The sequence below is a fragment of the Choloepus didactylus genome, chromosome 10 (genome assembly GCF_015220235.1).
Source record: "Choloepus didactylus isolate mChoDid1 chromosome 10, mChoDid1.pri, whole genome shotgun sequence".
Classification (NCBI taxonomy): Eukaryota; Metazoa; Chordata; class Mammalia; order Pilosa; family Megalonychidae; genus Choloepus; species Choloepus didactylus.
This window is the reverse complement of record NC_051316.1, coordinates 128,811,299-128,838,448: the sequence shown is the minus strand read 5'-3', so window position 1 is coordinate 128,838,448 and position 27,150 is coordinate 128,811,299. Positions and strand designations below refer to the sequence as shown.

The following is a 27,150-nucleotide window of genomic DNA, read 5'->3' as shown; positions in this document are numbered from 1 at the left end:
TGACATTGTGAGGAGGAGGTGATGACAGAAGGCAGAGCAGGGCCAAAGGGAGGTCTGCCACCCCACTCGGGGACCCCCTGCTGCACGCAGGGCTCTGTGGGCAAGGCAGAAGCAGCCGCGAGCCAGGGGTGCCACTGAGTCATGGGTACTTAGCAGTGGAGGGGCCCTCTGGAGGTGGAGATGACAAGCACTGGGAAGTCAGGGGGGGCAGAGGCAGTGCGGGTGCCCCAGGAGGATCGGGGTCTCCCCAAAAGTTGTGACGGAGAGTCCAGGGCTGTGGCTTGAGAAGCACAGGTCCTGCTAACCTGCCCCAAGGGCCGCCGGGTGGGGACATGAGACACAAGGCCGCTGGGCCTGGGCTCCTCTTGCTGGGTGACTTCACTTGCAGACAGCCCCTCCCCAGCTCCCCTGAGGAGTGGGGACCCTCGTTAGTGGGAAAAGGAAAGGTCAGTGGTCACCCTGAGCCTGCGGCCTGGGGCTCCGTCCGCTCCCTCACGCCCTCTCTCTCTGCGCAGTCACATTACCGGGGCCCATGACAGCGCCAGGTGGGGCAAATACACAGCTGGGAGCCCCAGTCCCTGCCCTTGGCCAGAGTGGGGACCTGGAGAAAACAGAGGATGCCCCCAGCACAGGCCCCGGGGCAGTGTGCTCAGCACCCTGCCCCGAGGGGCCACCCCAAGCGGAGCCTTCCAGTGGAATGTGGAGTGGCCGGTGTCCCCAGTGGCGATCCCCAGCCGTGCTCCCTTGAGAGCACAGCCTGGGGGAGTGGGAGGGTGGCCGGTGTGGCAGCAGGGAGGTGACTCAGGGGAGGGGGCAGGGCCCCAGGGAGCTCTGCCAAGCAGTTTGGACTTCACCCCCAGGGCGGTGGGGAGCCTGAAAGGGCTTTCAAGCTGGGGAGTGGCTGGGAGGGTGCTGCCCTGTGCTGGGCGGGGACTGGGGACACACCTGGCCATGCCCTGAGGCCTCATGCTGGTCCCAGGGGGGCCCCTCGGGGTGTGTGTGTGTGGCCCCTGAGCTGCAGCCAGGAGACAAGCCAGGCCCCCCTCGGAGGCCGCCAGCCAAGGGCTGCACCAAAATTAGTCCGGCCGGCGTCTGCAGCCTCACTTGCTGGCAGCCCGGGGGTGGCGAGTGGCCTTTGAAGCATGAATCCTCTGGATGCGAGCACCAAGGAGCATTCGGCAAACTCTCAGTTACTTTCCCCATCCTTCAGTGCAAAACGACTCCTCTTTATGGCCGCCATCAATAACCGCTCCAGCTCCCCATTGCCACAGTTGCCACATATATAATATTTAAACCACATTGGGGGGCTGACAGAGACTTAAGGACATTTTTAATCCCAACAGGCTATTACGTTTCATATCATGTCTGTCAAATAAATATTATGAATCATTTCCCGTTATCTTTATGGGGCAAGTTGACTCCGCCGGGGAGCTGGGGCACAGAAGGCTCTTCCCTGCATATTTATCCACCTCTTATGTATATGTATGTGAATAGAGGGAGGTTTATGGAGCAATTGTTGATAATAAATGCCCCCGATAAAGCACATTATCTTCTTGCATGACGGGCAGCTACTGGAGTGGGCATGGTGGAGAGGCTGGGATCGCATGCCAAGCCTGGCTCCTTGGCCTTAGCGCTCGCCCTGGCTGCTGTGATGTGCTAACATCTACTTCCCTGTTGTCATACCCTGGTTTCACGCTAAAGGGACTTGGTGACTAGCGGGCTCTTTTCTCCATTTTGTAGAAGAAGAGACTGCGGTCCAGAGAGGGCCCTTGACCCAGGGTCATGTGAGAGCTGATGGCAGAGCCAGGCTATTGACTTCCCTTCCTGGTGTCTGCTCCAGCACCCAGTTTTCCATGCCTGCTGCGTCTCCCTTCTCTGGACTGGAGTCTTAGCTGGCACCTCTCCCTGCAGCTGGCCCACCAGGGAGGTGGAGGGGGTCCAAGGTTGGAGTTTGCCCAGAGGCTGAGCCTGCTGCGTGAGCTGGGCTGGTTGACCCTCTCAGCGCCTGCATCTGGGAAACAGGGACAGCAGGAATCTGAGCATGTGGGGCTGTGCGGGCTTGGAGGGGGCACGCCTGCAGTGTACCCAGGAAACATCCTGACCCGGAACCCTCCAAGCTACTCCTGGTGCTCTGCACGCCCGTGCCCCCAGGGCATCTGCTGCTCCTCCCCGAATTGGCCATGGGTTTTGGAGGGTCCTGGAGGAACCCACCAGCTCTGGCTGTGCAGCTGCCGTGGCCCTGGTCCTCCACGAGCAGCCCCCAGCTCCCTAGCCCTGAGCTAGTTGCTGGGACCACCACTCAGCCCTTGGGGATTTTGGAGATGGGTGCCTACCTCATGGTGGAGGTGAGCCGCTGCCCCCAGAGGAGCTGATTTACACAGTGCCTGGCCTTTCTCTCCCCACTGCACTAGCTTGGGGGTGTGGGGTCAGCCAGCTGACCTCTCTCTTCCCCTCCCCTCCTCTCCCTGCTCACCCCCTCTTCTCCCCCTCCTGCTCACCCCTCACCTCCCCCCACTTCCCCTCCCTTCCTCTCCTCTCATCTCCTCTCTTTTCTCTCCCCTCCCATCTCTTCTCCTTCTTTCCTAGTGTGGACCAAAGTGTGGACAAGAAGCTTTTCCATTTTTCCTGCATTGCTGGAGGGAAGGGGCATGAGTCGGTGTGGGGGTGTGGTGGGGGCTGGACCCCCTGGGTCGAGTGCCAGTTCTACCTGGCCTTGCTGTGTGACTTTGGGCCAGTCACTTGCCTCTCTGGGCTTTACCCCCCACCTCCCAGCTTGAGTCATCTGCCACCGCAGTAGGAAAGTGTTACCGCTCGAAGTTCCCTGGCAGAGGTCTGGATGGGGGGGTTGTGGTGAGAAGGGCCCCTGGGCCCAGGCAGCTGGAGACAGAGGGTTGGCCCTAGAGGCCTGAGCCCCTGCCCTGTCCCCACCCTGTGAGCTGCTGTTGCCACGCGCTCAGGGGCTCTGGCTCCTGAATCCCACGGACCCTCTTCTCGGGGAAGGACCCGGAAGCAGCGAGGAGCCCCTGGCAGCTCTGGCCTGACCATCCTGGCACCAGCCTCAGAGTGCCCGGCCCGGAGCAGACACTAACCTGTGAAAATATTATTCCCCAAGCAATGCTGGAGACTGTTGACAAGCCTGGGCCGAGACAGGCCTGGAACAGACCAAAGTCCCTTAAAAAGCATCCTTCAGGGAAATTTAAAAAATACCCAAACAAAAAACAAAGAACAAAACCTGCTCAGATCCCAGGTTGTAAATAGATGGATAGTACTATACAAATATTTTTGGCTGTAGGAGCCCACGGCAGGAGGGCCAGGAGGTGTTTTTTTCCATGGTTGGATTGGACCTGGCCGCTCCAAGTGGCAGCCAGTGTCCCGGGAGGTTTCGTGTGGGATCATTTGCACCAAAGAGCCCCAAATTGAAGGGAGAGTGAAAAATAGTGGCCACAGAAATAACAAGTGGCTTCTTCATTTTCCATCAAGGAGCCGGGTGAGTGTTTGCGGCGGGGCCTCCCTGGCGGAGCCGGCTCCCCTCCTGAGAAAGGCGAGGCACCCCGCTCTGCAGGGCTCTGGACCCTGGGCTCCCCACCTCCCCAAGGTCCAGCAGCCCCGGGTAGGGGCAGGGGCTGGACGACGCCATCGCGAGCTGCCGAGGGACGGCAGCCCCTCTCGGCGCCCGGCAGCTTCAAGCCTTCCCTGGGGTGTGGAACCCAAGTGGAAATCTGCCTGTGTGTGGCTCCCAGTTCTAGCAGTTCCAACCACCCCAAAGGGGTGGGCCGGGGGCATGGAAGGGAGGGCCCAGGGTGCCAGGGCTGCCCCTCCGTTGGGAGAAGATCTCGGCTGCGCTAGCCCAGCCCTCGAGGCCCTCTGGGACAGCTTTCCCACCAACGCCCGGCATGCCCGGACCTGCCAGCCAAGTGGGCTGCCCCTTCCGGGTGCCGGGCAATCTCCCGCTCGGGCTTTCTCCGAGCCTTCCGCCTGCATCCCTCACCCCATCTAGGCCAGACGGGACCCTCCCTCCCTCAAAGCCATGTCAAGCACCACCCATGCCAAGAAGCCGCCCTGGGTTCCCCGGCTGGACGTGGCCTTGCCCTCTGGTCATCATCTATAACACTGCCGTCTGCCTGCCCTGCTCCCTCCCCAACCCCAGCTCCCAGCTGGCATGCCCTGTCGCCCCTCCCAGCCGTGGCTCCTGGAGGACAGTGGCCTGGACTAATGCATCATCTCATAAGAACAACAAAAATAATCCTAGCAGTTGCCCCTTACTAAGATCTCCCTATTGGTGCCAGGCTCTTTCCTGCATTACGTCATTTACTCATCTCTGACTCAGTAGGGATTAGGGACGGCGGGCTGATCCCACCTCACAGATGAGGAAATGGAGGCACGGGGAGGGGAGTGGCCTGCCCAGGGCCACAAGTGTGTGAGAGGCAGAGCTGGGTGCTGGCTTCCTGGCCACACCTCCACCTGACACAGGGCCTGAACTTTGGTAAAGGCTCGGCGAGTGTTTGTTGAATGACTGAACGACCCACGGCATTGCAATCAGGGATCACTCGTGTGTCTCTCTCACCCCTGTCCCATCTGTGTCCTCTCTGCCCTGAGACCCAGCTCCATGGAGCGGGACGGACATCCACCATCCACAGAGCCACAGAACACGGCCGGAAGGCCTGTGCTGGTGCTCTGGGTGGACCTGAGCTTCCGGGGAGAGTCCCGGTGGCGGAGACCCTCGCTGCTGAGTGCCCTTGTCTGGTCACATCACCTTCCCGAACCTCTCTCTCCCCTCCTGTCAGGCGGTTAGCAGCGAGTGTCCTCTGTCCTTGGTTTCTGGTCACTTGAACGGAGTGGGGTCCCTGTGGGGACAGGGCATCTGGTCCCTTCTTGCTGCAGCCGCAGCTGTGAGGCCTCCAGAGCAATGTCAGGAGGCCGGGGCGAGGCTGGCCGCCGACATGCACCACGGCCAAGGGCACAGTCTGGGGGGTCGGGCAGGCTTGAGAACCAGGCCTGGCCCGTGGCCAGTGCCTCGGGTGTGCCAGCACCTGAGCGTGCTTTTTCTCAGTCCCTTTCCCACGTGTCTGGCCGCCCCCAGCCCTGGTGGGGGAAATCATGTTTAGAAGCGCGGCATGGCGGCTGTGCTGTGGGACTGGGGGAGTGGGATGTGGGGGCCACATGTAAACACGGGCTGCTGCTGGAGGGAGGGTGGTGTTGGGGCCAGGGTGCCCCAGTTAGCCAGGGTAGAGGTGGGCAGGCGGGCAGGGAGCCCGGGAACCAGCAGAGAGAGGGCCTTGCAGAGCACTGTTGGGAGCTGCCCACCGAGGGCCCCGTGGGGTCCGGCAGAGCCATGGCTTTGGCTATGCTGGGGAAGGGATCCCCGCCAGTCTCTCCCTCCCCCCACCCAGGGAGCTCCTGGCCTGTCCCGAGTGGAATGAGGGCCTCTCTCCTTGAGAGTCCCAGTGGCACTGGTGAGATGCAGGCCTGGCTGCTCTTGCCCCCAGGACAACCCCAGGGGTAGGCCCTGCACGCCCATTTCACAGGGAAGGAAAGTGAAGCCCAGCGAGGTGGTCCCACATGTGAGAGGGGTGCAGGCCCTCTCGGCCCGACTGGTCTCCATGTGCCCTCCCGACGTGGATGTGCGCTGCCTGTGTGAACAGGGAGCCCCTCTGCCTCTGGGAGCGGGGGCTCCCCCCTGGGAACCTGGGTCCCCGGACAGCAGGCTGGGCAGACCTGCCGGTAGACTCTGCCGGGCTGGGTGCAGGTAACTCAGCCAAACCCGAATTCCAGCCGCCCAGATGGCGGAGCAGGCCCGAGCAGGGGCGCTTCCTTTCCTTTCTAAACAAACAAATGGTGAATTAAAAAGTCAGTACAGAGAACTAACTACCCAAGCTATAAAAATAGCCACTGCCGCGAATTCGGTGTCCAGCCCCTGGCAGCCTCCTTCCTTTCAAGAGGCGCAGCGACGTGGGGGTCGATGCCCAGCCCAAGCACGAGCGCCACCCCCCACCTCCACCGCTCCCCAGGGCTGGGAGGGGGCGGAACTGCGGGAGGGACAGGGCTGGGGCCCTTGAGCCTCTGTCGGCCTCAGTTTCCCCGCGAGTCAACCGAGGTGCAAGGCCTGCCCAACCATGTCCGCGGCCCCGGCCCACTGCCGGGCTGGGGGTGGCCCGGGTCGGCGCCCGCGGCGCAGAGCGCGGCCGGAGGGGCTTTGTGTGGCCGCCGCTGTGGCCACCGCAGACAATGGCCCGGCCGCGTCGGGTTCTCCAGCCGCCCTCCCCTCCCCTCCCCCTCCCCTCCTCCCCCTCCCCTTCCTCCTCCTCCTCCTCCTCCTCCGGGTGGTTTCTTTTTGGGGGGCAGGGCCGGGAGGGAATTCCGCCCCCGCCCCGGCTCCGCGCCGCCCCGCTGCTCCCTCACGGCTCCCGGGCAGTCCCGGCGGAGGCAAACTTGCAAGTTCGCTCGCCGCCCGCTGCAACTCGCCGGCCCGGGCGGGCGATCGCGGCGGGCGGGGGCCGGGGCGGGCCGGGCGCACAGGCCCAGGCGGCGGCGGCGCTGCGCCGAGTCCCCGCCCGTCGCGGGCCCCCCGCGGGCCCCCCCCCCCACCACCCCGGCCGGCGCCGCAGCGCCGCGGTCGGAGCGGGGCGCGGGCGCGCGGCGGCGGCGGGGGCGCGCGGCGCGCGCACACAAGTAGTTTACATTGTTGGGCGACTTTTGCAACAACTCGCCGCGCCGCGGCCTCCGCGCGCCGCCGCCGCCGCCGCCGCCGCCGCCGCCGGCTCCCCGCCCGGGCCCGGGCTGGCCGCGCCGGGGGCCGCGCGCTCGGGCTGCTGCCTGGGCCGCCGGGCATGAGTGAGGCGCAGCCATGGACACCAAACATTTCCTGCCGCTCGGTGAGTGCGCGCGGGGCGCAGGTCGGGGCGCCCCCCGGCCCGGCCCCGCCGGACTTCCCCGCGCCGGGCGGGAGCGGGCGGCGGGGGCTCGGGCCGGGCAACTTTTCGGGCGGGCGGGGCGGGAGCCGAGGGCGCGCGGGGCCCGCGGGGCCGCCGGGGAGTTCGGGGCGGCGGGCGTGGGCGCGCCTGGGCCGGGGTGCAGGCTCGCGCGGGCCGGGGAGGGCCGGCCCTGCCCTCCCTTCCCCCCGCCCGCCAGATTCCGCCCGGGCTGCGCCCCCACTCCAGCGCCCCAGCCCGGCCCGCCCGGCAGAGCCCCCCTCGCCCCGCTGCGCCCCGGCGCCCTGCGCGGGGACCGGGCCGAGCCGAGGAGGAACTTCTGGGCGCGGAGCCGCCCGCCGGGCCCCGCCGCCCTCTGCCGCCCCGGCTGCGCCTCCGGCAGGCCCGGGCTGGGCCCCCTTGGGTGTGCGTCCCCCTCCCGCCGGCAGCGCAGGCCCGGGTGGCTGGGGCGGCCGGGAGCCGGCGGGCGAAGAACATGGAAGCAGGGAAGGCCCCGGCCCAGACCCGGGGCCCCGCACTCTGGCGGGCACCCGGGCGCTCCCTGGGGCTGGCCATGCCTTGCCCGGGGAGGACACCCCACCAGGCACGCAGGGTCCCCTTGTCCTGCAGCTTCCCTGCCCTGGACTGTCCGCCAACTCCAGGCAGGAGGCCTGGCCCTGGAGCCCCCTCCCAGGAGGCTGGGCCATGACCGGGGCCCCCTCCCCAGGGCTTCAGGGCCAGCGGGAGGCAGGGAGAGCCGGGAAGGGTATTAATTGGGTGGTGGGGACGGCTGCCAGCCTGTCAGGCTCGGTGAAGGATTTGTGCTGAGTGGAAATTAAAACAGCTGATTATGAATGAAGCCCTGGGGTCTGTCCCCCCTCCCGTCTGCCCACCCTGCTGCTGCCTGCGGTGCAGTTTGGAGGAGAGGCCGGCACCCAGTGGCAGCGCTCCCCAGCCTGGGAGCTGGGCAGAGCCGGGCATGTTCGGTGAGATGGTCCAGGGAGCTGGCTGGGCCGTCGGCTGCGGATGGGTGGGGAGAGGGTCTCGCTACTCCCAGGAGTTGCTCCCAGGCGGACGTGTTGCAGGATGACTGGGTGGGGGGCGTTCGAAGTTTGTCAAATCCTAGGCACCCCACTCTTGGGCTTTCTGTACTAGTGGAGACCAAGGCGTGTATGAGCCGGGCTGTCCCCCGCCACAGCCCCGAGAGTGGGCACTCAGGTCCGTTTTGTAGAGGGGAGTATCTTGCCCAAGGTCACAGGCTGCAGAGCTCTGGGTTCGAGTCTGAACCCACAGCGGTGGGAATGGGATCTGTGTCAAGCAGAAAAGAAAGCTGAGACTGGCCGGGGTCTGGTGTGGGCAAATAGCCATCTGCTTCCCCCAACGCACACACGCGTACAGGGGAAGAATGGCCAGCTCTCTCTGGGTCCCGACATGGCGGGGGCTTGTCTGCAGCTTGGCTTGGTCCTGGGAGTGGGAAGGGTGCCTGTGCCTGACGCCCAGGAGGGCCGAGGCTGGTTCTAGGAGTTGGCGCAGGCTGGTGCACGTACAGCTGGGGGATGAGAGCGCTCAGGCCGCAGGGGGCTGTGCCAGGGGTCCCGTGGGGAGCAGAGGCCGTGCCTCCAACCCAGCACCCCAGGTTCCTGGGTGGGCGCCCTCCGTCTTCGAGATGGGGTGCCTTCTCCTCCAGCTCTCTTCCCACCCAGCCTCCCAGGCACCCACGCCCCCAGCCCGAGTCATGGGCTCTGGTGACATTTTATTTTTTTTCTAAGTGTGTGACCAGCTGTGAAGTCCAGTGGAGTTGAAGGTCCATCTAAGTGGCTGCTTGCTTAAGCCCTTTTGTCAACTCAGCCTAATCCCTGGTGGGGGGTGGTGAGTGTCAGAGCACCCGGCTCTCGTCCATGGCCCGGCTGGCGGCCCGGGACAGGCCCAGGGCTGCCAGGAAGTGCTTCAGCCATTTTCGGGGTCTTGGGCAGTGCCTCAGGGTCTCCCTGGGCCCGGGGCACCTGCACTCCACCTGCCCTAGGTGTATCCCACCTCCACCCACTGAGCTAATCGGGGAGGTCAGGGTTGAGCCCAGCTGCCAGATCCGGAAGACTCGCCTGAGGGGGCCCCTGTGTTCTGCCCGGCTGCCCAGGCGGGCCCTGCTCCCACACTGCCCGGGGACTCACTGGCCAGGGACCGCTGTCAGCTCGGTCAGGGGGGCACAACGGCTGAGCCGACAGAGTCCAGAGGTTCCTAGGCCAGCCTGGAGCCCGGGCCAGGGGCTTCTGGCATCCTCAGAGCCCCAGGGACCTAAAATAGAGCACATTCCGGGGCCTCCCGAAATAACAGGGTCACGTGGCTCCGGGGAGGCAGGGCTTGGAGTCCGCCGGGCCTGGTGAGGCCGCTGGCAGCTCAGCCTGGGCACCGCTGACTGTTGGGGTGTCAGTTTTGGTCAGCTCCAGAGGGGGCCCCGTTAGTGGATTGGGGAAGTGTGAGTGTGAGAGCGGTGGCCCTGAGAGGCTGGCCTGCCCGTGGCCGTGGCCTTGCCCGCCCGGGTCCTTGCCTGGGGCTGGCTGCCGTGCCCGGGACTGCTGAGGCCCGAGTTCGCAACCCTGACTCCCTCCGGGTCTCCAGGAGGGGCCGGAGGAGGGAGGGGAGCGCGGGGTCCCGCCCCCAGGGGCGTGTGGGGTGCAGAGCCGGGCGGGCTGGGCTCCCCACTGCGCCAGTCGCCTGCCGGCTTGCTCGAGCCTCTCTTCCAGCCATGCCTGTCCTGCAGGCCCGTGGGGGGTGCGGGCGTCACGCCTCCGGGGGCCCTGGCCTGCTCCCACTCTGCCCCCTCCCCGGCCCCCCGGGGCTCCAGTCCAGGTGCTGGTTGATGGTTTCTGTGTTCTCTCCTGTGGGTGCCGGGTGGGGCCCCTCTTCCAGGCAGGGCTGGGCGTGGATATCGGGGGGCTCTGGCTTCAGGAGGGGGGACGCGGTGGGTGGGGGGTGGGACCCGCTTCAGCTGCGGGGTACATGGGTGGGGCGAGGCTGTGTGCCTACCCAGAGCCGGCAGCTGGTTGCCCGGGGAGGCCCATTTTCTGGGTTGTGTGGGGTCTTGCATGGCTCCTTGTGTCTCGGGGCTGCCTCTTTGGGGGACGCGGGCTCCGGGGCTGGCTGCGGGCCAGGCACCGTCATCAGGGCTTTGCAGGCCAAGGCCTGCCTCCTTCCCTTCCCTGCCCTCAGGCCATCTCGGTTTTGGTGGCAGGGCCTTGACATGTCTGTGCCGTCAATTCGTCTGGCATTGGCAGGGCCAGGGTGGAATGGGGTCTGAGACCCTCTTTCCTGGGCACCTGAGCGTGGAGAGCTGTGGCCTGTGGCGTAGCATCTGTTTGTAGGGTTACCTTCAGGTTTTCATCCCAGTGCTCATCAAGCGGTGGGAGAGTGGGGGCAAGGGGGCCAGGCCTCCGCCCCTCTCCCAGCGCCCGCTGTGTTCACACTTGACAAGGTGGGGCCCACCCTTCACCGTCTCTTCCTCCTCCTCTGTCCACCGTCCACCGGGTCCTTTTGTCACTCGCTCCCTCCCACCCGCCCTCTGGAGTGACCTGCTGCCCCCGCATTGGGGGAGGGGATCTGGGACCTGCACCTTTTCTGAAGGGTTTCCGACTGCCCGCTGTTGGGTGGGTGTCTCGGCCGCCCAGGTGGGCCCCCGTCTCTGCGGGCCTCGGCTCCCCGTCTGTGCAATGGACGTGCATGTGCCCTTCTGGTGCTGGGGGAGACAGGCTGCCTGGGTGGGGCTGGTGGGTGTCCACGGAGCAGGACCACGGCCAAGTCCTCCCCGTGCCCCCATGCGTAGGTCAGGGGACAAAGCCGAGGTGACAGCTGGTGTCACTCACGGGTGCGGGAGCAGACGCGGGACGGGGAGCTGCCCGCCTCCCCTACCTCTTTGCTCGTGGAGTGAAGGCCTCCGAGTCCCATGCCTGGTCCTGCCCTTGTCGGGTGCCTGCAGGAGGCGGGGGGCGGGGTGCGGGGTGCGTTTGCACACCCACCTGGGCCTAGTGTGAGCTGTTCTGAGCAGTTGTGCCCCAGTGCCTCACAGACAGGGAAATTGCACCCTAGAGTTACAAGGCAGTTGTCTAGCTCAGCAGCCAAGTGAGCGTGAAATGGAGCAGAAAGCAGCTCCATAAAATCGGCCCAGGGCAGGGAGGGGCAGGGAAACTCACACGTGCGCAGGGTCTGGGTGTGTGCACGCTCACACGCTCTCGCAGACAGACAGCCCCCAGACGCTTACACTCACACCCACACACTCATCTCCTGCTCATACACGTGCAGACATGTGCACTCACACTGACATGCCTTCGCACACTTACACTCATACCAACGTGTTTCATCCATACATTCACACACATGCACGCTCCCCCACATGCTGTCCCCCACTCACCTACACGTGCATTTATACACTCGTACCATCGTGCTTGCCACACTTACACAACTGACACACTCGTTCCTGCATGCATTCGTACACATCCATACTCACACAAACATACGTTCCCATTCACACGTATACACATACTCACACTCACAAATGCATACACACACACCTTCTCACACACTGCCATGCTCACATGCACACCCATGCTTGCCCATGTGCACTTCACATGCACACCACCCTGTGCCTTCCCGGGGTGGTCCCAGCAGAGACCCGGGGGCCAGGCTGGCTTCCTGTGGTCCCTGGAGGGGTGAGAGGTGTGCAGGCTGGCAGCCGCCTCCTCGGCCGGTTCTGGGGTGGGCTCTGCAGGCGAGGGAGGGGTGCAGTGGGTGGGGGGCCACCCCGGGTGGCAGGAAGAGCTGACACGAAGGCTTGGAGCCAGTGGGCTGAGGCTGGGAAGGTCTGGGGTGCGGAGAGCTGGGAGTGGTTCACGGGCGATGGGGCAGGAGGAGACCTGGAGCCTGAGCCAGGGCCTTGAGTGCCAGGGTCAGGTATGGGGGCCTGGGGGTGGCCCGGCAGGGGCTGGGCACAGTGGGGGTTAACTGGAGGGTGGGCTGGTGGGAGATTAGGAGACCCACGGAGAGTGGCTCAGCTCGTTGGGTCCCGGGTGGGGTCTTGGAGCCCCGACAGTGGCCAGGAGGTACCCAGTGCCCTGGCTGTTTGCCCCTGACCTGGGCAGCTATCAGCACAGTGGCCGGGACTGGGGTGCCGAGGGGCTTTCTGGGTGTCAGGCTAGGCCCCTGGGGTGGGCTGCCCTGGCCAGAGGCCCCCTGAGCAGAGGCTTGGGGGTGGGAGAGGACACCTCCCTGGGCCCTGGCCCCCAGCCCCCCTGGCACCCCACCTTGGGGGAGAGCAGCTCGCACTGCCCCCGCCACCCTGTCCCCTCCCCACAGGTCCGCCTTCCTGGCCTCAGGCCCTCGCCGGTCCGTGCTCGAAGCTCTAGCCGCATGTCTTCTGCTCGAGGCCTCAGCGAGAGGCCAAGAGGATGTGCAGAAGCTGGCACAGGAGCCAGTTTCCTGCCCGCCCCTCCTGGGCCCGAGTCTCCTGGGAAGGCGATGGGCAGTCTCTGGGTCCAGGGAGCCAAACCCCAGCCCGGCCTGAGCCGGGGGTGCAGGCCATCCATGGGGCCGTGGGCAGCTGGGCCTCCCGGGATCGTGGCTGGGGGGTCGGCGAGGGTCCTCTGGGGTCCAGCAGGTGGGGCCTGAATAGAAGGCCCCAGGGTGCTGGAGGGTCTCGGGGCGGGGGCTTCTGGGGTTCAGTGAGGCCCTGCTACTGCTGACCACTGCTGGAACCGTGGACTTGGGGCTGGAGGCGGAAAGGGGGCCTTTGTGGGGGACCCTGCTTCATTGGGATGCATTGGACGCAGAGCCTGCTCCCTGTGTCCCTGCCGTCCTGTCTGAACCCCATGGTCTCCAGCTGGGCCTCCGTTTCCCTGACCGCCCTGGGGCTCGGGGTTGGCAGAGTGTGGAGGTCCTGCCGGGCCGCCCCACAGTTCCCAGCCCACTGGCCTGGCCCTGACTGTGATGAGGTTGCTGAGTGAACAGGCTTCCTGGGGCAGCCCCCTGGGCAGGTGCCCCGGGGAGGCGGGGGAAGGACCCACGTATCAGTAATTGGCCATTTTCACTTAAGTGTCAGCGCTGGCCGGGGGCAGGGGCAGAGGCGGGTGACAGCCCAGGTGGCTCCTGTCCCCGCTGCGCTCACGCCCCCAGGTGTCCACTCCTGGCTGGGCAGCGCCCCTCGAGCCCTCCCCTCCCTCCTTCTCTCCCCCTTCTCTCTCCCGTCCCTTCCCCCCTGCTCCCTCTCCTCCTTGTGGCCCTCTCCCCTCCCTCTTGCTCTTTCTTCTTCTCTCCCTCACCCTTTCCCCACCTCCTCTGGTTCTCTCCCTCCCATCCTCTCCCCTTACCCCTTCCTCTCTCCCCCCTCCCCTTTTCCCCTGCCCCCCTGCCTCCCCCTCCCCTCCCCGTCCCCCTGTGCACAGGCTCAGTCCACGGTGAGGGGGAGGTTCCTGGATTTGGTGCTGGCACCCAGCCACCCGGCCCTGTGGTCCTCGCCCGCCGTGCATCTGTGGGTGGGGCCCTGCCCGGCAGGAACGTGGAGGATCAGTGGACTCGGCAGGGTCCATGAGGCCACCCGGGGGCAGGGGCTCCATGTGTGCCGGCTGCCGATGACGTCCTCTCTGGTTTCCGAGGTATCCGTGGGCACCTGCTCAGGGGCTGGGAAGGGCTCACTAACCCGAGGAGTGGGGCCAGAGTCCCCTGCTCCAGCGGCAGTGCAGCCGTGTCACCCCTGGAGGTTCTGGGGGAACCCAGCTCCTGCGCCGTGGCCCTGCCTGCCGTGTGCCCTCAGCGAGCACCAGGGCCGGGCAGCCCCTGCCAGCGGCCTCCCCATGGAGCATGGGCCTCGGCGGTGCCTGTGGGTGCTGGGCTGCCCCTCTGAGGGGGCGTGGTGGTGCCGTGCTGTGGAGGGGAGGGGTCCGGCCCAGGCGGTGACAGGCTGTGGCCAGTGAGGCTGGGTCACCTCTGGGTTCGGAGCCCTGGCGTCTAGTGCCAAGCTTCTTTCCTTGGGAAAGCCAAGGTCTGTCGTGCCCCTCATGCACCCCAGCTTCGTAGCACCCCCAGTGGCTTTGGGGTGGGCCGTTGGAGGCTGCTGGCCTGGGGGAGGCTTTGATCTTGGAGCCCCAAGGGTGGACGCCATCCCTGAGCCACCCCTGGTCACCCTCCCCATCCAGTTGGGGTGGCTCTCGGGGTCAGAGGAAATGGCTCTGCACCCTCCCGTAGCCGAGGGGCCTGGGGATAGGGTTGGGGGGTCGTCCAGGGCCCCCGGGAGAAGGAGGCTGTGGACTGAGCCAGCCTGGGCTTTGGTTTGGAACTGGGAGGGCCATGGAGAAACCCTTTTGGGCTGAGGAGCATATTCTGGGGAAGTAGTGGGCCTTGAGGGCAGGAGGTGGGCAGAGGGGGCCACGGCCGAGGGCTCATTCCCAGTACCAGCCACCATCCCAGGCTGGGCCCTTCTGGGCTGGGACCTCCCTGCCTGGAGCACTCCGTGGCTCCCTGTTGCCCCCAGCATCATGCAGCCTTGGAGCCTCTCCCGCCCCATTGAGGCCTCTTCTCTCCCCTGCCTGTCTCACGTCTGAGGGCACACCTGTGTGACGTGCACACCTTTTCTGCATCACCTCGCCTGATAATTGGGAGTCTTGGTGTCCCTCTTGTTAGGAAGGCTCCGTCTGTCAGCTCTGTGAGGCCTCAGTCTGCTGGGCAAGCAGTGAGCCCGCATGACTTGTTTCTGTTTCTGCATTTTTATTATTTCAGAAAGTATCGGGGGAGCATCTGGGGTGTGCCAGGCCCCCCCCCCCCACTGCCGGAATATGGCCTGAAGGTCGTGCCCTGCCTTCTGGGACTCCTGGCTGATTGAGGAAATTGCAGGCGGCCAGAGCAGCTCGGCAGGGCAGGAGGATCGGAGGCGAGGAAGGCATTGGGGAGCTCAGAGGAAGGAGCTGTAATTGACTTCTCTGGGGAAGTCCAGGGGGCTTCCCAGAGGAGGGGTTGTTGCAGTTGGGTTTTGAGGGATGAGAAGGAGTTTGTTGGGTGGAGTATGAGATGGAAATCGAGGCAGAGAGAATGGGTGGACCTTCCCCAGGGAGTTCTGGCTCCAGTCAGGGGTCCAGGGAGGGGAGATCCGTGTGGGCATGATGGGGTTTCCCCTGGAAGATTCCAGAACCACCAACCTGCAAGGCCAGGCTCCTTTGGATGGCCTCCTTGCTTGTCCAGGTTGGCCGTGGGGACCACCCACCCCATGGTGTCACACCAGGGTTCCTGGGGCTAGTGACCCCTGTTGGGCCATCTCCTGGGGAAGTACCCAGAGGCCCTCACATCCCTCTCCCCCAGCGCGTGTCGTCTGCATGCCTGCCCCAGCCCCTGTCCTGCCCTCCCCAGGGGCCGCTCCGTGCGTCCTGTGCCCAGGACCGCCTACACACGCAAGCCATCTGATCTCACTCCCCCTCCTCGCCCGGGCGGAGGAAAACAGCTCTGCTGGGACCAGAGTCCACGGGAGGTGGCGGAGCCGCCCCCACCCACCCCGGCTCGGGGACTTTCTGCCCAGGGTCAAGGTTGGGGAGGAGGGCGGGAGGCGGCGGCCTCCGTCATTGGGTGCCAGACCCCACAGGGCCCGGGCACTGGCGAGGCCGGCCGCGGCCCCTCGGGCGGGGTGGCGGGGGCGCAGGATGGCAGGGGTGGGGCCGAGGCTGTGGCCCCGTCTCTCCTCCAGGTGCCAGGGTGTCCACCCCGTGCTGAGAGGCTGGCGTCATGTGCAGCCTGCCGGCCCGTCCTGGCTCTGCTGTGTGAACTTTGCCACTCTGGGCGCGTTGCTTCCTCTCTCTTTATCTCGGTTTCCTCATTTGTAAAATGGAAGGAAGGATGTCGGATCCCGCTGGAGGTGGGAAACCCGTGGCTGCTGCTCGGGGCCCTCGGTGGACACGGCTTTTTCCGTCGGTTCCCAACGACCTCGGCGTTTGGGGCACCCCCTGCTCTGGGGGTGGGGTTGGCTCCCGGGCCCTGCTCACTGCTGGGTCCGCGGCACCGGGCGCTGCCCAAGCCCCGTGGATTGTTTGCTGAATGAATTGATACCCCACGGATGGTTCCCCTGCTTCCTCCATTACAGGAGTGTCAGGGGGTGGGGGTGACCTGTTCTTGCAAAGTTGATTTTTAAACTTACCATCATTCCTTGACCCGCCATCCTCCAGAGCGTCTGGCCCGACTTCCCAGGGAAGGGGGGTCCTCCGAGTGCTGGGTCCAGCCAGCGCTGATTACTGGGAGTCTGGCAACAGGGGCGTGAGCCTGCAGCCGGGGGTGCCCCCCACCCTGCTGGCCCTGCTGACTTCAGAGGCTCTGCTGCCAGCTTTCTTGGCAGACCTGGGCTTTCTTTGGGACACAGATTGCCCGGTTCTGAGAGGGCAGCTCCCCGAGGCCATCCGTGGTGGGTTCTGGCTCCTGCTTTTGTTCAACATGTCTTCTTGAAACTTGGCTGAGTAGGGGGGTGTAGACCTGGCCGAGAAGTTCAGAGCAAACCTCCCTCCTTCCTGCCACCGTCATCCATCCATCTGTTGGTTCTTCTGTCTGTCCACATCTGCCTGGCGCCTGTGACCAGGAGCTGTGCGACCCTCGGCGAGATGCTTTGACACTTCTTTGAGCCTAACTCTGTACAGTGGGCCTGTACCTTCCCCACAGGACGGTGGTGCAGGTGGGTTTACACAGGGCACAGATCCCGCGGTGAGCCTGGGATTATGGGTGACTTGTTGACGAGGGCCTTGGTGGGTTGGGGACCTCAGAATTGGGTCTTGAGGGATGCATAGGAGTTTGCCCAGGAGTCAGTCTCCGCAGCCTCAGACTCATGTCTCTGCTCCTTCAGAGGCCTCCCACGGCAGAGCTCCTCAGACCTCAGTCCACCCTGTGTCTCAGAGGGTGCTGCCTGCCCTGTGGACTCTCCCCTCTCCCACTGGCGGGGACCAGTTCCCTGAGACCTGGGGGTCCCCTGGGGCTTGAAGCTTCCAGCAGTTGTGTCTCATTAGAAGTTCAGAAGTGGGGTGGAGAATGCCGACCTTGAACCCCAAAGAGAAATGAGACCGCAGTTTTTGTTCAGTTCGGCCCCTTGTATTGAGCGCCGGCTGTGTACCTTCCCTGAAAGGCACCAGGGAGACCCATGCCAGTGTTTATGGGGCGCCCACTCTGTGCCTGAGCTGTTCTGGGCTGGGGCGCGGGCTGGGGCTGCAGCCTGGCAGGGAGGGCTGGGCCCCCGAGGGCTGCGGGAGGCGTGGGGGAGCTCCCCGGGAGCGGGGCCCTGGTGGAAGGCCATGCGGGACATGCTTGGGGCGTCCAGGGAAGCCCAGGAGGCGTGTGCACTGGAGCGGGGCGAGGAGGGGCAGGGGCGGGAGAGTGGGTCTGGGGGTGCAGAGCTCATGGCAAGCTCCGGATGTTCTGCCCCGTGGAGATGGGGCGTCGGGGGTTCCGGGCTGGGAGGGATGCACGTGACAAGCACTGGGTAGGAGGCGCTGCCTGTGTTGAGAAATGGCTGGTGGGGGGTGGAGGGTGGGGAGGCAGGCCATGCTGGAAGTGGGGGGCTGCAGGGGTGGTGGATCGGAAGTGGGGGTGACATGATGGGGGGGGCATCAGAAATGCCCTGGGTTTAGAGCTGAGCACCTGGAAGATTGAGGATTCCTTTACCCAAATGGGGAAAACCGTGCAAGGAGTGGGCTTGGGGTTTGGGCAGAACTGTGGTTTGGGACACACTGAGGTGGGCCGGGCTGGAGTTTGGGGCACAGACGTCTCAAGGCTGGAGAAGGGTGGCCTCAGGAAAGTGGGTCCCATCGCCCCGCTTTCCCCTCCCGTTTCCCAGGGTTGCACCTTGTGCCTTTGGGAGAGAATACCTGCTCCTGCCCCCGTGGCAGCTGGGGACGCCGGGCGGGGAAGTGGCGGGTCTGAGGTCACCCGTGAGCAGCCGCCCTGGGCCCGAGAGGCTGGACATGCTTGCTGTGGCCCCTGCCCCTGCCCCGGGCTCCCCGTCCGCCCCGTGTGGCCCTCGCCGGGAGGTGTCTGTGGTGACAGGACCTGGGGGGTGGGGTGGTTCTCGGCTCAGTTTCCTCATCTGTGAGGGAGGTTCTTGGGGCCCTGCCTCTTGGGTGGTCCGGGGGGTTCCGGGAGGAGCTGGCGGCCCGGCAGGCGGCGAGCGGGGCGTGCAAGGCGTGGGGTGTGTCTGAGGCCCATTCGGATGGCGGTGGCTCCGGGGCCTCCACCCTCACCTGTCCCCATAGCTCAGGTCCCCGGGCCACCCTGCCAGCTTATTTCTGGCTCCCCGGGGCTGGCGCAGGCCGGGGTTTATAAAAAGAAAATGCTGGTGGTGGTTGGGGCCTCCTTGTGTGCCTGGCGGGATCCAGGGCCGCCTGGCTGCAGGACACACGTGCACTGCGTCGGAGGCCAGGTCAGGGGGCTGCGTGGGCAGGGGTGTGCCTGGCCCCCCAGCATGGGCCGCTCCCCCACCAGCTCACGTGGTCCCCCACTCCCGGCTCAGTGACCTGTGCCTGCCCCCTCGCTGGCTGAGATGCATGAGCGGGTGTTGTCTGTGTGTCCGGTGGGTGGCAGGTGTGCCCAGGGGTGGCTGGGCAGCTGGGGCCCCTCCTGCCATGGCCAGTCTCTGGGGTGCACCCGCTCGTGAATGGGCAGTGGAGATACCTCTGTGGTCAGCAGTGGCCCGGGGATTGGCTGGCTGCAGGAGCTGATAAGTGGGGTGAGTGTCCCCCACAGCCTCTTGGCCATCCTTCCAGCCCCACGCTGAGGGCGGTGAGCAGGCTCTGTGGGACTTGGGGTTTCAGGGGACCTTCCAGGCTCTGTCGACGGCCCGCCCTCAGCCCCTCCCCTGTCCCCTGCTGACCCCCCGTTGGTGGCCGGCCCTGTCCACCACGCCCAGCCCCTGCCCCCCGCCGCCTTTCTGAGAACAACAAGATGATGTCGTCTCCACCATGGCTGGGACTCCTCGGTCGGTGCTCGGTGCCCACGCCAGGAAGGCTGGGGACACCAAGCCCAGATCGGGGTCACTGGCCCACATCCCAGGGCTTTGTCCCTCTTGTCCTCCATGCTCCCCACCTTGTGCTCTCGAGTCAGCTCAGAGGTTCTGCAGGCCGGGGTTCACTGAGGGCCGCGTGCTGCCCCTACGCCCACCCCCCAACAGCTCAGGGCCACGGCTGCCCTGCCCGACCCTCCTCTGGGGCTGGCACCGGAGTCCACCTGGGATGGGGGGCAGGCGGGTCCCCTCCTGTCCGGCCGGGGTTCTGAAGCCAGAGTGTGCGTGTGAGCATCTGTGTGTGTGAGTGCACCGTGCCTGAGTGTGAGTGAGCATGCCTGTGTCTGTGTCTGTGCATGTCCGAGTGTGTGCATTTCTGTGTGTGTGTGCACCATGCCTGAGTGAGCGAACGTGAGCATTCCTGTGCCCGCGTGTGTGCATGCCCGAGTGCGTGCATTTCTGTGCATCTGTCTGTGTGTACATGTATTTCGGTGTGTGTGCACCGTGCCTGAGTGAGTGTGAGTGAGCATTCCTGTGCCTGTGTGTGCGTGTCCGAGTGTGTGCATTTGTGTGTGCACTGTGCCTGAGTGAGTGAACGTGAGCATTCCTGTGCCTGCGTGTGTGTGCACATCCGAGTGTGTACATTTCTGTGTGTGAGTGCACCGTGCCTGAGTGAGTGTGAGTGAGCATTCCTGTGCCTGTGTGTGTGCACGTCCGAGTGTGTGCATTTCTGTGTGTGCACCATGTCTGAGTGTGAGTGAGCATTCCTGTGCCCGCGTGTGTGCATGCCCGAGTGCGTGCATTTCTGTGCATCTGTGCGTGTGTACATGTATTTCGGTGTGTGTGCACCGTGCCTGAGTGAGTGTGAGTGAGCATTCCTGTGCCTGTGTGTGCGTGTCCGAGTGTGTGCATTTGTGTGTGCACTGTGCCTGAGTGAGTGAACGTGAGCATTCCTGTGCCTGCGTGTGTGTGCACATCCGAGTGTGTACACTTCTGTGTGTGAGTGCACCGTGCCTGAGTGAGTGTGAGTGAGCATTCCTGTGCCTGTGTGTGTGCACGTCCGAGTGTGTGCATTCCTATGCATCTGTGTGTGTGTACATGTATTTCGGTGTGTGTGCACCGTGCCTGAGTGAGTGTGAGTGAGCATTCCTGTGCCTGTGTGTGCGTGTCCGAGTGTGTGCATTTGTGTGTGCACTGTGCCTGAGTGAGTGAACGTGAGCATTCCTGTGCCTGCGTGTGTGTGTGCACATCCGAGTGTGTACATTTCTGTGTGTGAGTGCACCATGCCTGAGTGAGTGTGAGTGAGCATTCCTGTGCCTGTGTGTGTGCATGTCCGAGTGTGTGCATTTCTGTGTGTGTGCACCATGTCTGAGTGTGAGTGAGCATTCCTGTGCCTGTGTGTGTGCATGTCCGAGTGTGTGCATTTCTCTGTGTGTGCACCATGTTTGAGTGTGAGTGAGCATTCCTGTGCCTGTGTGTGTGCACGTCTGAGTGTGTGCATTCCTATGCATCTGTGCGTGTGTACATGTATTTTGGTGTGTGTGTACCTGTTTGTGTGCGTGCGTGTGTGTACTTCTGTGTGTGCACGTGCGTCTGTGCGTGTGTGTTTCTGCATGCACGTGTCTATGTTTGCTCTGTGGACTCTCCCCTTTCTCACTGGCCCGCACGAGCGAGTCCACATGTGAGTCAGGCCCTTGCACCCCCTGTACCTCCCTCTACCCCCCGCGCTGCCCTCTGCTCCTGTGGGCTGCCTCTCTGCTCAGGCCTTGGTGAGGAGGGACAGTGTGGCACAAGCGTGTGGACAGGCCCAGCCTGGTGTGTGTGTGAGGCACGTGGGCTAGTGAGATGCAGCAGCTGTGCCCGCCCATGAGCTGCTTGAGGCGTCGGGCCCCCCAGGCAGGGTACGCAGAGCCAGGGAGGTGGCCATCAGGTATGTGGGGGCTCTGGCTGTCGTGGGGAGTGTGGGGGGAAGACTGGAGCTGGGTCACCCCTGCCACGGCCCCCATGCTTTCCTCAGCCCCAGGATCCAGTGGCGGACAGAGGGGGCTTCTGACATCCCGAGGGTCCCCATGTGGCCCCAGGGCCTGGGCCTGCACTGTGGTGGCCCCACAGGACCCTGCAGCCCTGAAAGCCCCTTCCAGCAGGTGGGCGAGCAGACCCCGCCGATGTGTGGGTGTGGGCCCCTCATACCCAGCAGGCACCCGGCCACAGGACGGGGAGGGGATGCCAGGGAAGGGGAGGCATTTGGGGGCCTCCCTCCCCTCTGGCTGTGCGTACAGAGTAGGGAGCCCCTTTTCTGTGGCCGCTGGGCCCTGGGAGAGCGAGTCAGTCCGGACCCCAGGGTCACACACACCTGAGTGCAAGTGAACCTGGCGTGAGCCCCGGAAAGGCTTGGGTGAGGGTACAGAAGGGAAGGGCCGACTCACTGCGCAGATGGGGAAACTGAGACCTGAAAGCTGTGTGGCAGGTTGGGGTGAGCTGGGAGCCGGCTTGGGTCTCTGGACTGTCATCTCCCAGCTGCCCACGTCGGGGGCCCTGGAGGGGAGCTGGGTAGAGAGAGTGGGTGCCAGGCTGGCCCATAGGGCCGGGTGGCGGGACGGTGGTGCCTCAGGAGCCGAGTGCCGGCTGCGATGCTGCACGCTCTGCCTGCTTGGGCACCCCCCCACCCCGCGATATGAGCCCTGCAGCCCTTCTCTGAGGGGAAACCGAGGCACAGAGAGGCCCAGCTCCTTCCCCGGCCATGCTGGTGGGATCTGAGCCTGGGATCGTGGGCCTTTGCCTGGAGACGCTCCCTGCCTGGTGCCCGAGCTGGGTGGCTGCCGTTCTGCAGGCACCTGGGTGGGGGTGGGGTGGGGGCGTTGCTGGGCTGGGAGGGGCCTGGAGCGGAGCAGCTGAGAGGGGCTGGGGCGGGGGGGGCCCAGTGTTTGCTACGCAAACACCAGCACTGGGCCCAGTGTTTTTTATTTTTATTTCCTATTTTTACTTCCCTGTTGGCTCTTTTTAGCAATTCTGGGTTGGAGCCCCCGTCCCCCAGTCTCCACCCGGCTGCCAGGCTCCAGCCTGGGGCCTCAGACAGGGCACGCTGGTGTGTGAGCATCGCCCAGGGGGGCTCTGGCAGCTCGGCTTGCTCACTCCCACTGACGGGGAGCTCCCTCCCCTGCTCCAGAGCATTTGGGGACCAGCCACAGCAGTGGGTAGTGTGGGGGGGATGAACCTTGGCGTGTGACTCAGTTTCCTTCTACTTTCCCTGACTCTTGGCTGGAGGTTGAGGCTCGGGTGGCCCGACAGGAGAAAGGGTGCCTGGTGTGGGTGGGCCGTGGACTCGTGGGCAAACAGACACGCCACATTCCTGCTCAGGATGGGCTCGGGCCATGCCGGGCACCTGTGGGTGCAGGATGGTGGCCTCCGGCTTCAATGATGCATCTTCCGTGCCCAGGAGGGTGGGGTCGGCCTTCTGGGGCTGTGCGGGTGCTCCATGCAGGTGTGTGTGTGTGTGTGTGTGTGTGTACCACCCCAGGCGTGCGAATGGTGCTCCCCATGCTCAGACCAGAGGGTGTGCCAAGCCCCTGCCCCAGTGGCCCAGAGCAACCCCAATTGCTCTGCCGGGGGGCCAGGGAAAGTTCTGGGAGACTTGGCCCGTCAGGAAGGGCTGAGCTTGGGGTGCCTAGGCAGGGGGCAGGGAGAGGCCGCAGCTGCTCTGAGTCTGCGAGGTTGGAAAGGGCCTTCGCTGCTCAGGGAGCTCAATGGCCACGTGGCCAAGGGCGGCTGGCGAGAGCGAGACGGGGATGGGGTGGGGGGCAGGGTCTCGGCCATGGGCAGTGGTGTGAGCCGCACACCCGGGGGCGGGGGCTGGCCTCTTGGGGCGGGTGGGCTGTGTGCAGATGGCGGGAGATTCCGGAGGTGCGTAAGGCCAGGCCAGGGTCCACCTTCGGGGAGTCTGGCTGGGTGGGTGGGCTTATCCCAGGGCACCCTAGTGCTGGGCGAGGCGGCGAGGCAGGCGCTGGCCGCATGGGTGACGTGGGCAGGGTGTGCGTGGGGGCTCCGTGGCGCCTGTGGCCGCCGGGCACCTGGGGGCCGTGGACAGGTCTGTGTCCCGTGCTTCCGGCCGGTCGTTCTCCGGCATGCACGGCCATGCCAGCCTCTCCACTGTGGGGAGGATTTTCTGCTCCCGTTTTAAAGATGAGAAGACTGAGGCAGAGAGGCCGGGTAGGTGGGACGAAAGCCCACACCTCTGGTGGGGCTGACTCACACTTGGGCAGCCCCTGCTGCACGTCCCTGTCCCGTCGCCCATGAGGCAGGGATGTATGGGTACGGGGCCCTTTCCTTGGGCGCCCGGAGGCCGTGCCTGCGCGGGCGGGGCTGAGGTGCGGAGCTGGATGAGCAGTGCTCCTGGCTCTCTAGTGCTTGGCCCTGAGCCACCGACCACCACATGTCGTGCTGGGCCAGGGCCCTTGAAGGACGGTGGTGCAGGGAAGGGTCCTTTGAGGCCTCCCCTTTCCATGTGGATCCTCTAGGGGACACGTTGACCCCTGGTACCATGTGCCTTGGGACAGCCCCTGTGCAGAACTGCCAGTCACTGCCCGGAACCCTCTCCTGCCGGGGACTGTGCTCTGTGGTCCCTGTCATCTGTCCGTGGCACCAGCTCACGGCCGGACACCGAGTCAGGGCCCACCTGGCATCTGCTTGGCTCCCTACAAGGTGGGCACAGGCTCTGGGGTCAGACCGGCCCCTCCTGTGGGATCCCACAGCACTGGACCCTCTGAGTCCTGCGCTTCTGGGTTGTGACCGGATGTGACGGCAGGTCCCGGCTGTGTGCTTGGGGGCCGGTGGGTGTCAGGTGGTCCCTCCATGGGGCAGTGGGGCCGGAGAGAAGGCCCATGTGGTCTGTGATGTTGCTGTTTGCTGGCTGGGGATGAGGGGGGCTGAGGTTTTCCCACACGGACGTTTGTCCCACCAACACTGCGGGCTTGCTGTGCGCCGTGCCGGGCGGCTGAGCTGACGAGGGGCGTGGCGAGCTCCCTGTGCCCTGACTGTGCTGCTGCACCCCGGGGCTCTGAGGTCTGCCTGAGGCTGCTGCCCGTGTGCCAGTGCAGCCAGGCGTCCAGAGGTGACGGGGCTTCTCTGTGGGCAGCACAGCCAGGCGTCCAGAGGTGACGGGGCTGAGCCATGCTGCACCGCGTCCACTGAGCTCACTGCCAGTGTGCCGGGCGCCTGGGGTGGTAGATCCGCCGGTGCAGGGTCCGGGCTCAGGGGCTTGGGGGTCCCCGCAGTGCCTGTGCCGCTTCTGGTGGGTGTGGGCGATTCGGCTGAGTATGAGTGGTGCCCACCGGCCCCTCCCCAGCCCCCAGAGCCTCCCCACCTCCCCATTTTCCTGGGAGGAGAGGTTTTATGGGGCTGGTTGCAGAACCACCCTGGGGCCCAGGAATCTCCCCAGGAGGATGGTATTGTAAGCCCCCATCCCTGTCCTGTCCTGCCAGCGTGTCCCTGCCCAGTGACTGGGGAGGCACGGTGTCCAGGGGTGACTCGCCGGTAGGTGGGCTTGGCCCCTGCCAGCGAGCAGGCCTGGGATCTGTGTGGCGTGCGATTTGGGGTTCACCGCCTTCTCCCATGCTGTGGGAGAGCGTCTCCTCCCCACAGCTGTGTGGGGTCTCCTGCCCCCACCAGACCACAGCCTGTCCTGAGCCATCCCCCGCGAGGGGGCCTGCCCGGCTGAGCCCCGGGGGACCCTCCGAGTGTTGCTGGGGCCATCCCCTCTGTCTGGGGTGTCTGTCCTGCCTCCTGCCCCCTCCCAGCCCTCCATGGGCTCTCCCGCCCTGGTCCCCCCCGCCGGGCCTCGGTCTCCCAGCCCCCGTGGGCCCTGCTGCCGACAGGCCGGGCTGCGGGGTGGGACTGGCACTCCCTGGGGGCTGCCTGGCACGTGGACCCAGCTTCCTGCCCGCGCTGGCGGAAGGCGCCGTGATGCGGGGCCCACCCCTCGGGGCTCCTGACTCAGCAGCCACAGGGTGGGGAGTCCGGAGGTTTCTCGAGAACAACGCCCAGCCTGGAGCCCCTCCAGATTCCCCGATTCCTCTTTCGAAGGCCGGAAGCGGACCGGGGTCCCCCAAAGGCCTGTGGGGGTGGAGGTGGGGGTGGGGCTGGGGGCGGGTCTCCAGACTCCTGAACCCCTTCTCACAGCCTCTGGGGGCCCCACTGATAGACCATGCTCCTCCCCTGCTCCCTGGCCCGCTGTGGCTCCTCAGTGCCTGCACTGCTAGCCCGGCCCTGCCATGCTACTGCCATAGCCCCACCGGCTGCCCGCATCCTCAGGAGTGCCAGGCTAGCTCCCCACTTGAGGTCTTCTGCCAGCCTAGGTGCCACCTCCTCCAGGAAGCTCCTCTGGGTTAGGCCCCCTCCACCCTCCCAGCCTGCCGTGCTTCCTCTCCTGTCACGCTGGGGCTCTGAGGCTGGGCCCTTGTGGGAACCAGAGCTGGGCCCAGGGCCTCTGCAGCTGGACACGTGAACGTCGAGGCGCAGGAAGTGGCTGGGCATGGCTGCCGGGCTGGGTCTGGAGCTGGGCAGAGGGGCCTGGGAAAGAGTTGGGGTCCTGAGTTACGAGGCTGCTGCTTGAGCTGTGGGTGACTGCAGCAGGTGACAGCAGGACGCCCCTGCCCCGAGTGTCCAGCTTCTCCCCGACCAGCGAGTGTGGGCAGCCCCTGCCCTACCCGAGTCACGGAGGGATGCTCAGCCTGGAGGCCGCCCCGCAGTAGCCCACTCACGTGGGGCCTGGGGTAGGGGGCTTCTGCTGCCTGGGCCTCAGTCCTCTCACCTGTCTGTGGGGCTGTGGCTCCCACCTGGGGCTGTCCCCACGGTCCTGGAGGGGCTGGTTAAGTGACATTGCTGGGCAGGAGGCTGGAAGTTAGACCGAGGGCCATGGTGAGGTTTCCGCCTCCCCTTGGCGGTCTGCGGTGGGGTGCCCGGTTGGCCCATGGCGCTTGGGGCCCTGCCGTGGGGCCACTGCGGATGGGGCTGGAGGGATGGTGGGAGTTTGGGGTGAACCTCAACATTCTCCATCACAAGCCAAGGCCCCGGGGCTGGGCACTGGGCTCGGGGTGTGACGTGGACTCTGTTCCGTTGCTCTGGCGTTGCCTCCCGGGCCCGGGGCTGGCCTCTGCCCTCCGCCTGGCCTTACCTCAGCCACTCACGGCAGCCCTTGTCCCTCCCCGGCTGCTTTGTGTGGCCCCCGAAGGCGTGTGTGACACCCGGAGCTGAAAGGGGCTCTTCCTGAGGTGGGGCCAGCCGGGGCGGGCGGAACAGTCGAAGCTGGAAGCAACTGCGCTGCCTGCCACCCCCAGCGTCAGTGCACAGCACCGCGAGAGAAAGCAGAGGGTAATTACCGTTGCGACGCTGCGCGCGGGGTCATTCATGGCTAAATCTGGGTCAGCCCCTGGCAGAGAGAAACCCAGAGTGGGAGTGCTGCTAGGCATGTTGCACCCAGATGCCGCCTCCAAGAAGCCCTCCTTGACTGCCCCCCCCCCGAAAGGGGCACCCTGCTCCCGGATTCCCCAGGACACCGTGCATCTCGTGGTCTCTCGTGTCCAGGGTCCGCACCCCCTTCTCTGGTTCCGTGCAGGCCTGGTGCCCATCTGGGTGTGGGGAGGGTTGGGAGTGGGGGCGACACGCAGGGCATGGGGCACGTGCAGGGACAGCCAAGTGCTGTGACACTGGGGACCTCCATGGCCTCCTGGGGTCCCCCATCCCCCACCAGACCTCTTTCTAAAATACCCCTCCCTGATTATGCTCTCCTGCTCTTGGATCCCTCCCGTGTTGCTATGCGTGGCCTTGGGGTGAAGTTTGAGCCCCGGGCCTGGCCCTTCTCCGGCACCCTCAACCCCTGCTCCTGGGGTCCACGTCCAGCTCTGCTTCCCGTGCAGAGGCTGGGCCGGACCTTGCCCCACTCAGGGTCCTTGCAGGGGCCATGTCCTCTACCTGGACGTCCCTCCCAGGGCTGCTGCTGCTTCCAGCCCCTCCCCAGAGGGCTGCCTGGACCCCCTACACCCCGTCACCTTCTGTCACTCAGCCTGCAGGCTTGTTGCCCAGCACCCAGCACCCAGCACCAGCACTGCGTGCTGGTTTGTGGGTTGGTAGGTTTCTCGCCTAGGCCATCAGCACGAGAGGGAGCATGGGCAACGTGCCGGGTGTTGGGTGCGAGGATGGCGGGCCATGCTGGGTGCTGGTTGCATGGACAGCAGGCCATGTCGGGTGCTG

General features: G+C 65.3%; 1 protein-coding gene across 2 annotated transcripts in view; it reads left to right on the top strand.

Moving 5' to 3' along the window:
- The first annotated feature begins 6,676 nt into the window (after positions 1–6,676).
- RXRA (retinoid X receptor alpha) overlaps positions 6,677–27,150 on the top strand; it is a 95,098-nt gene continuing 74,624 nt past the window's right edge. Inside the window, exon 1 of one of the 2 annotated variants that reach the window (XM_037798025.1) lies at positions 6,677–6,872. In XM_037798025.1, coding sequence (XP_037653953.1) covers positions 6,845–6,872 — 28 coding nt within the window. In that variant the 5' untranslated portion in view covers positions 6,677–6,844. Of the gene's footprint in view, positions 6,873–15,815; positions 16,594–27,150 lie in introns of those variants that run through there. The other variant, XM_037798026.1, reaches the window with a different exon arrangement.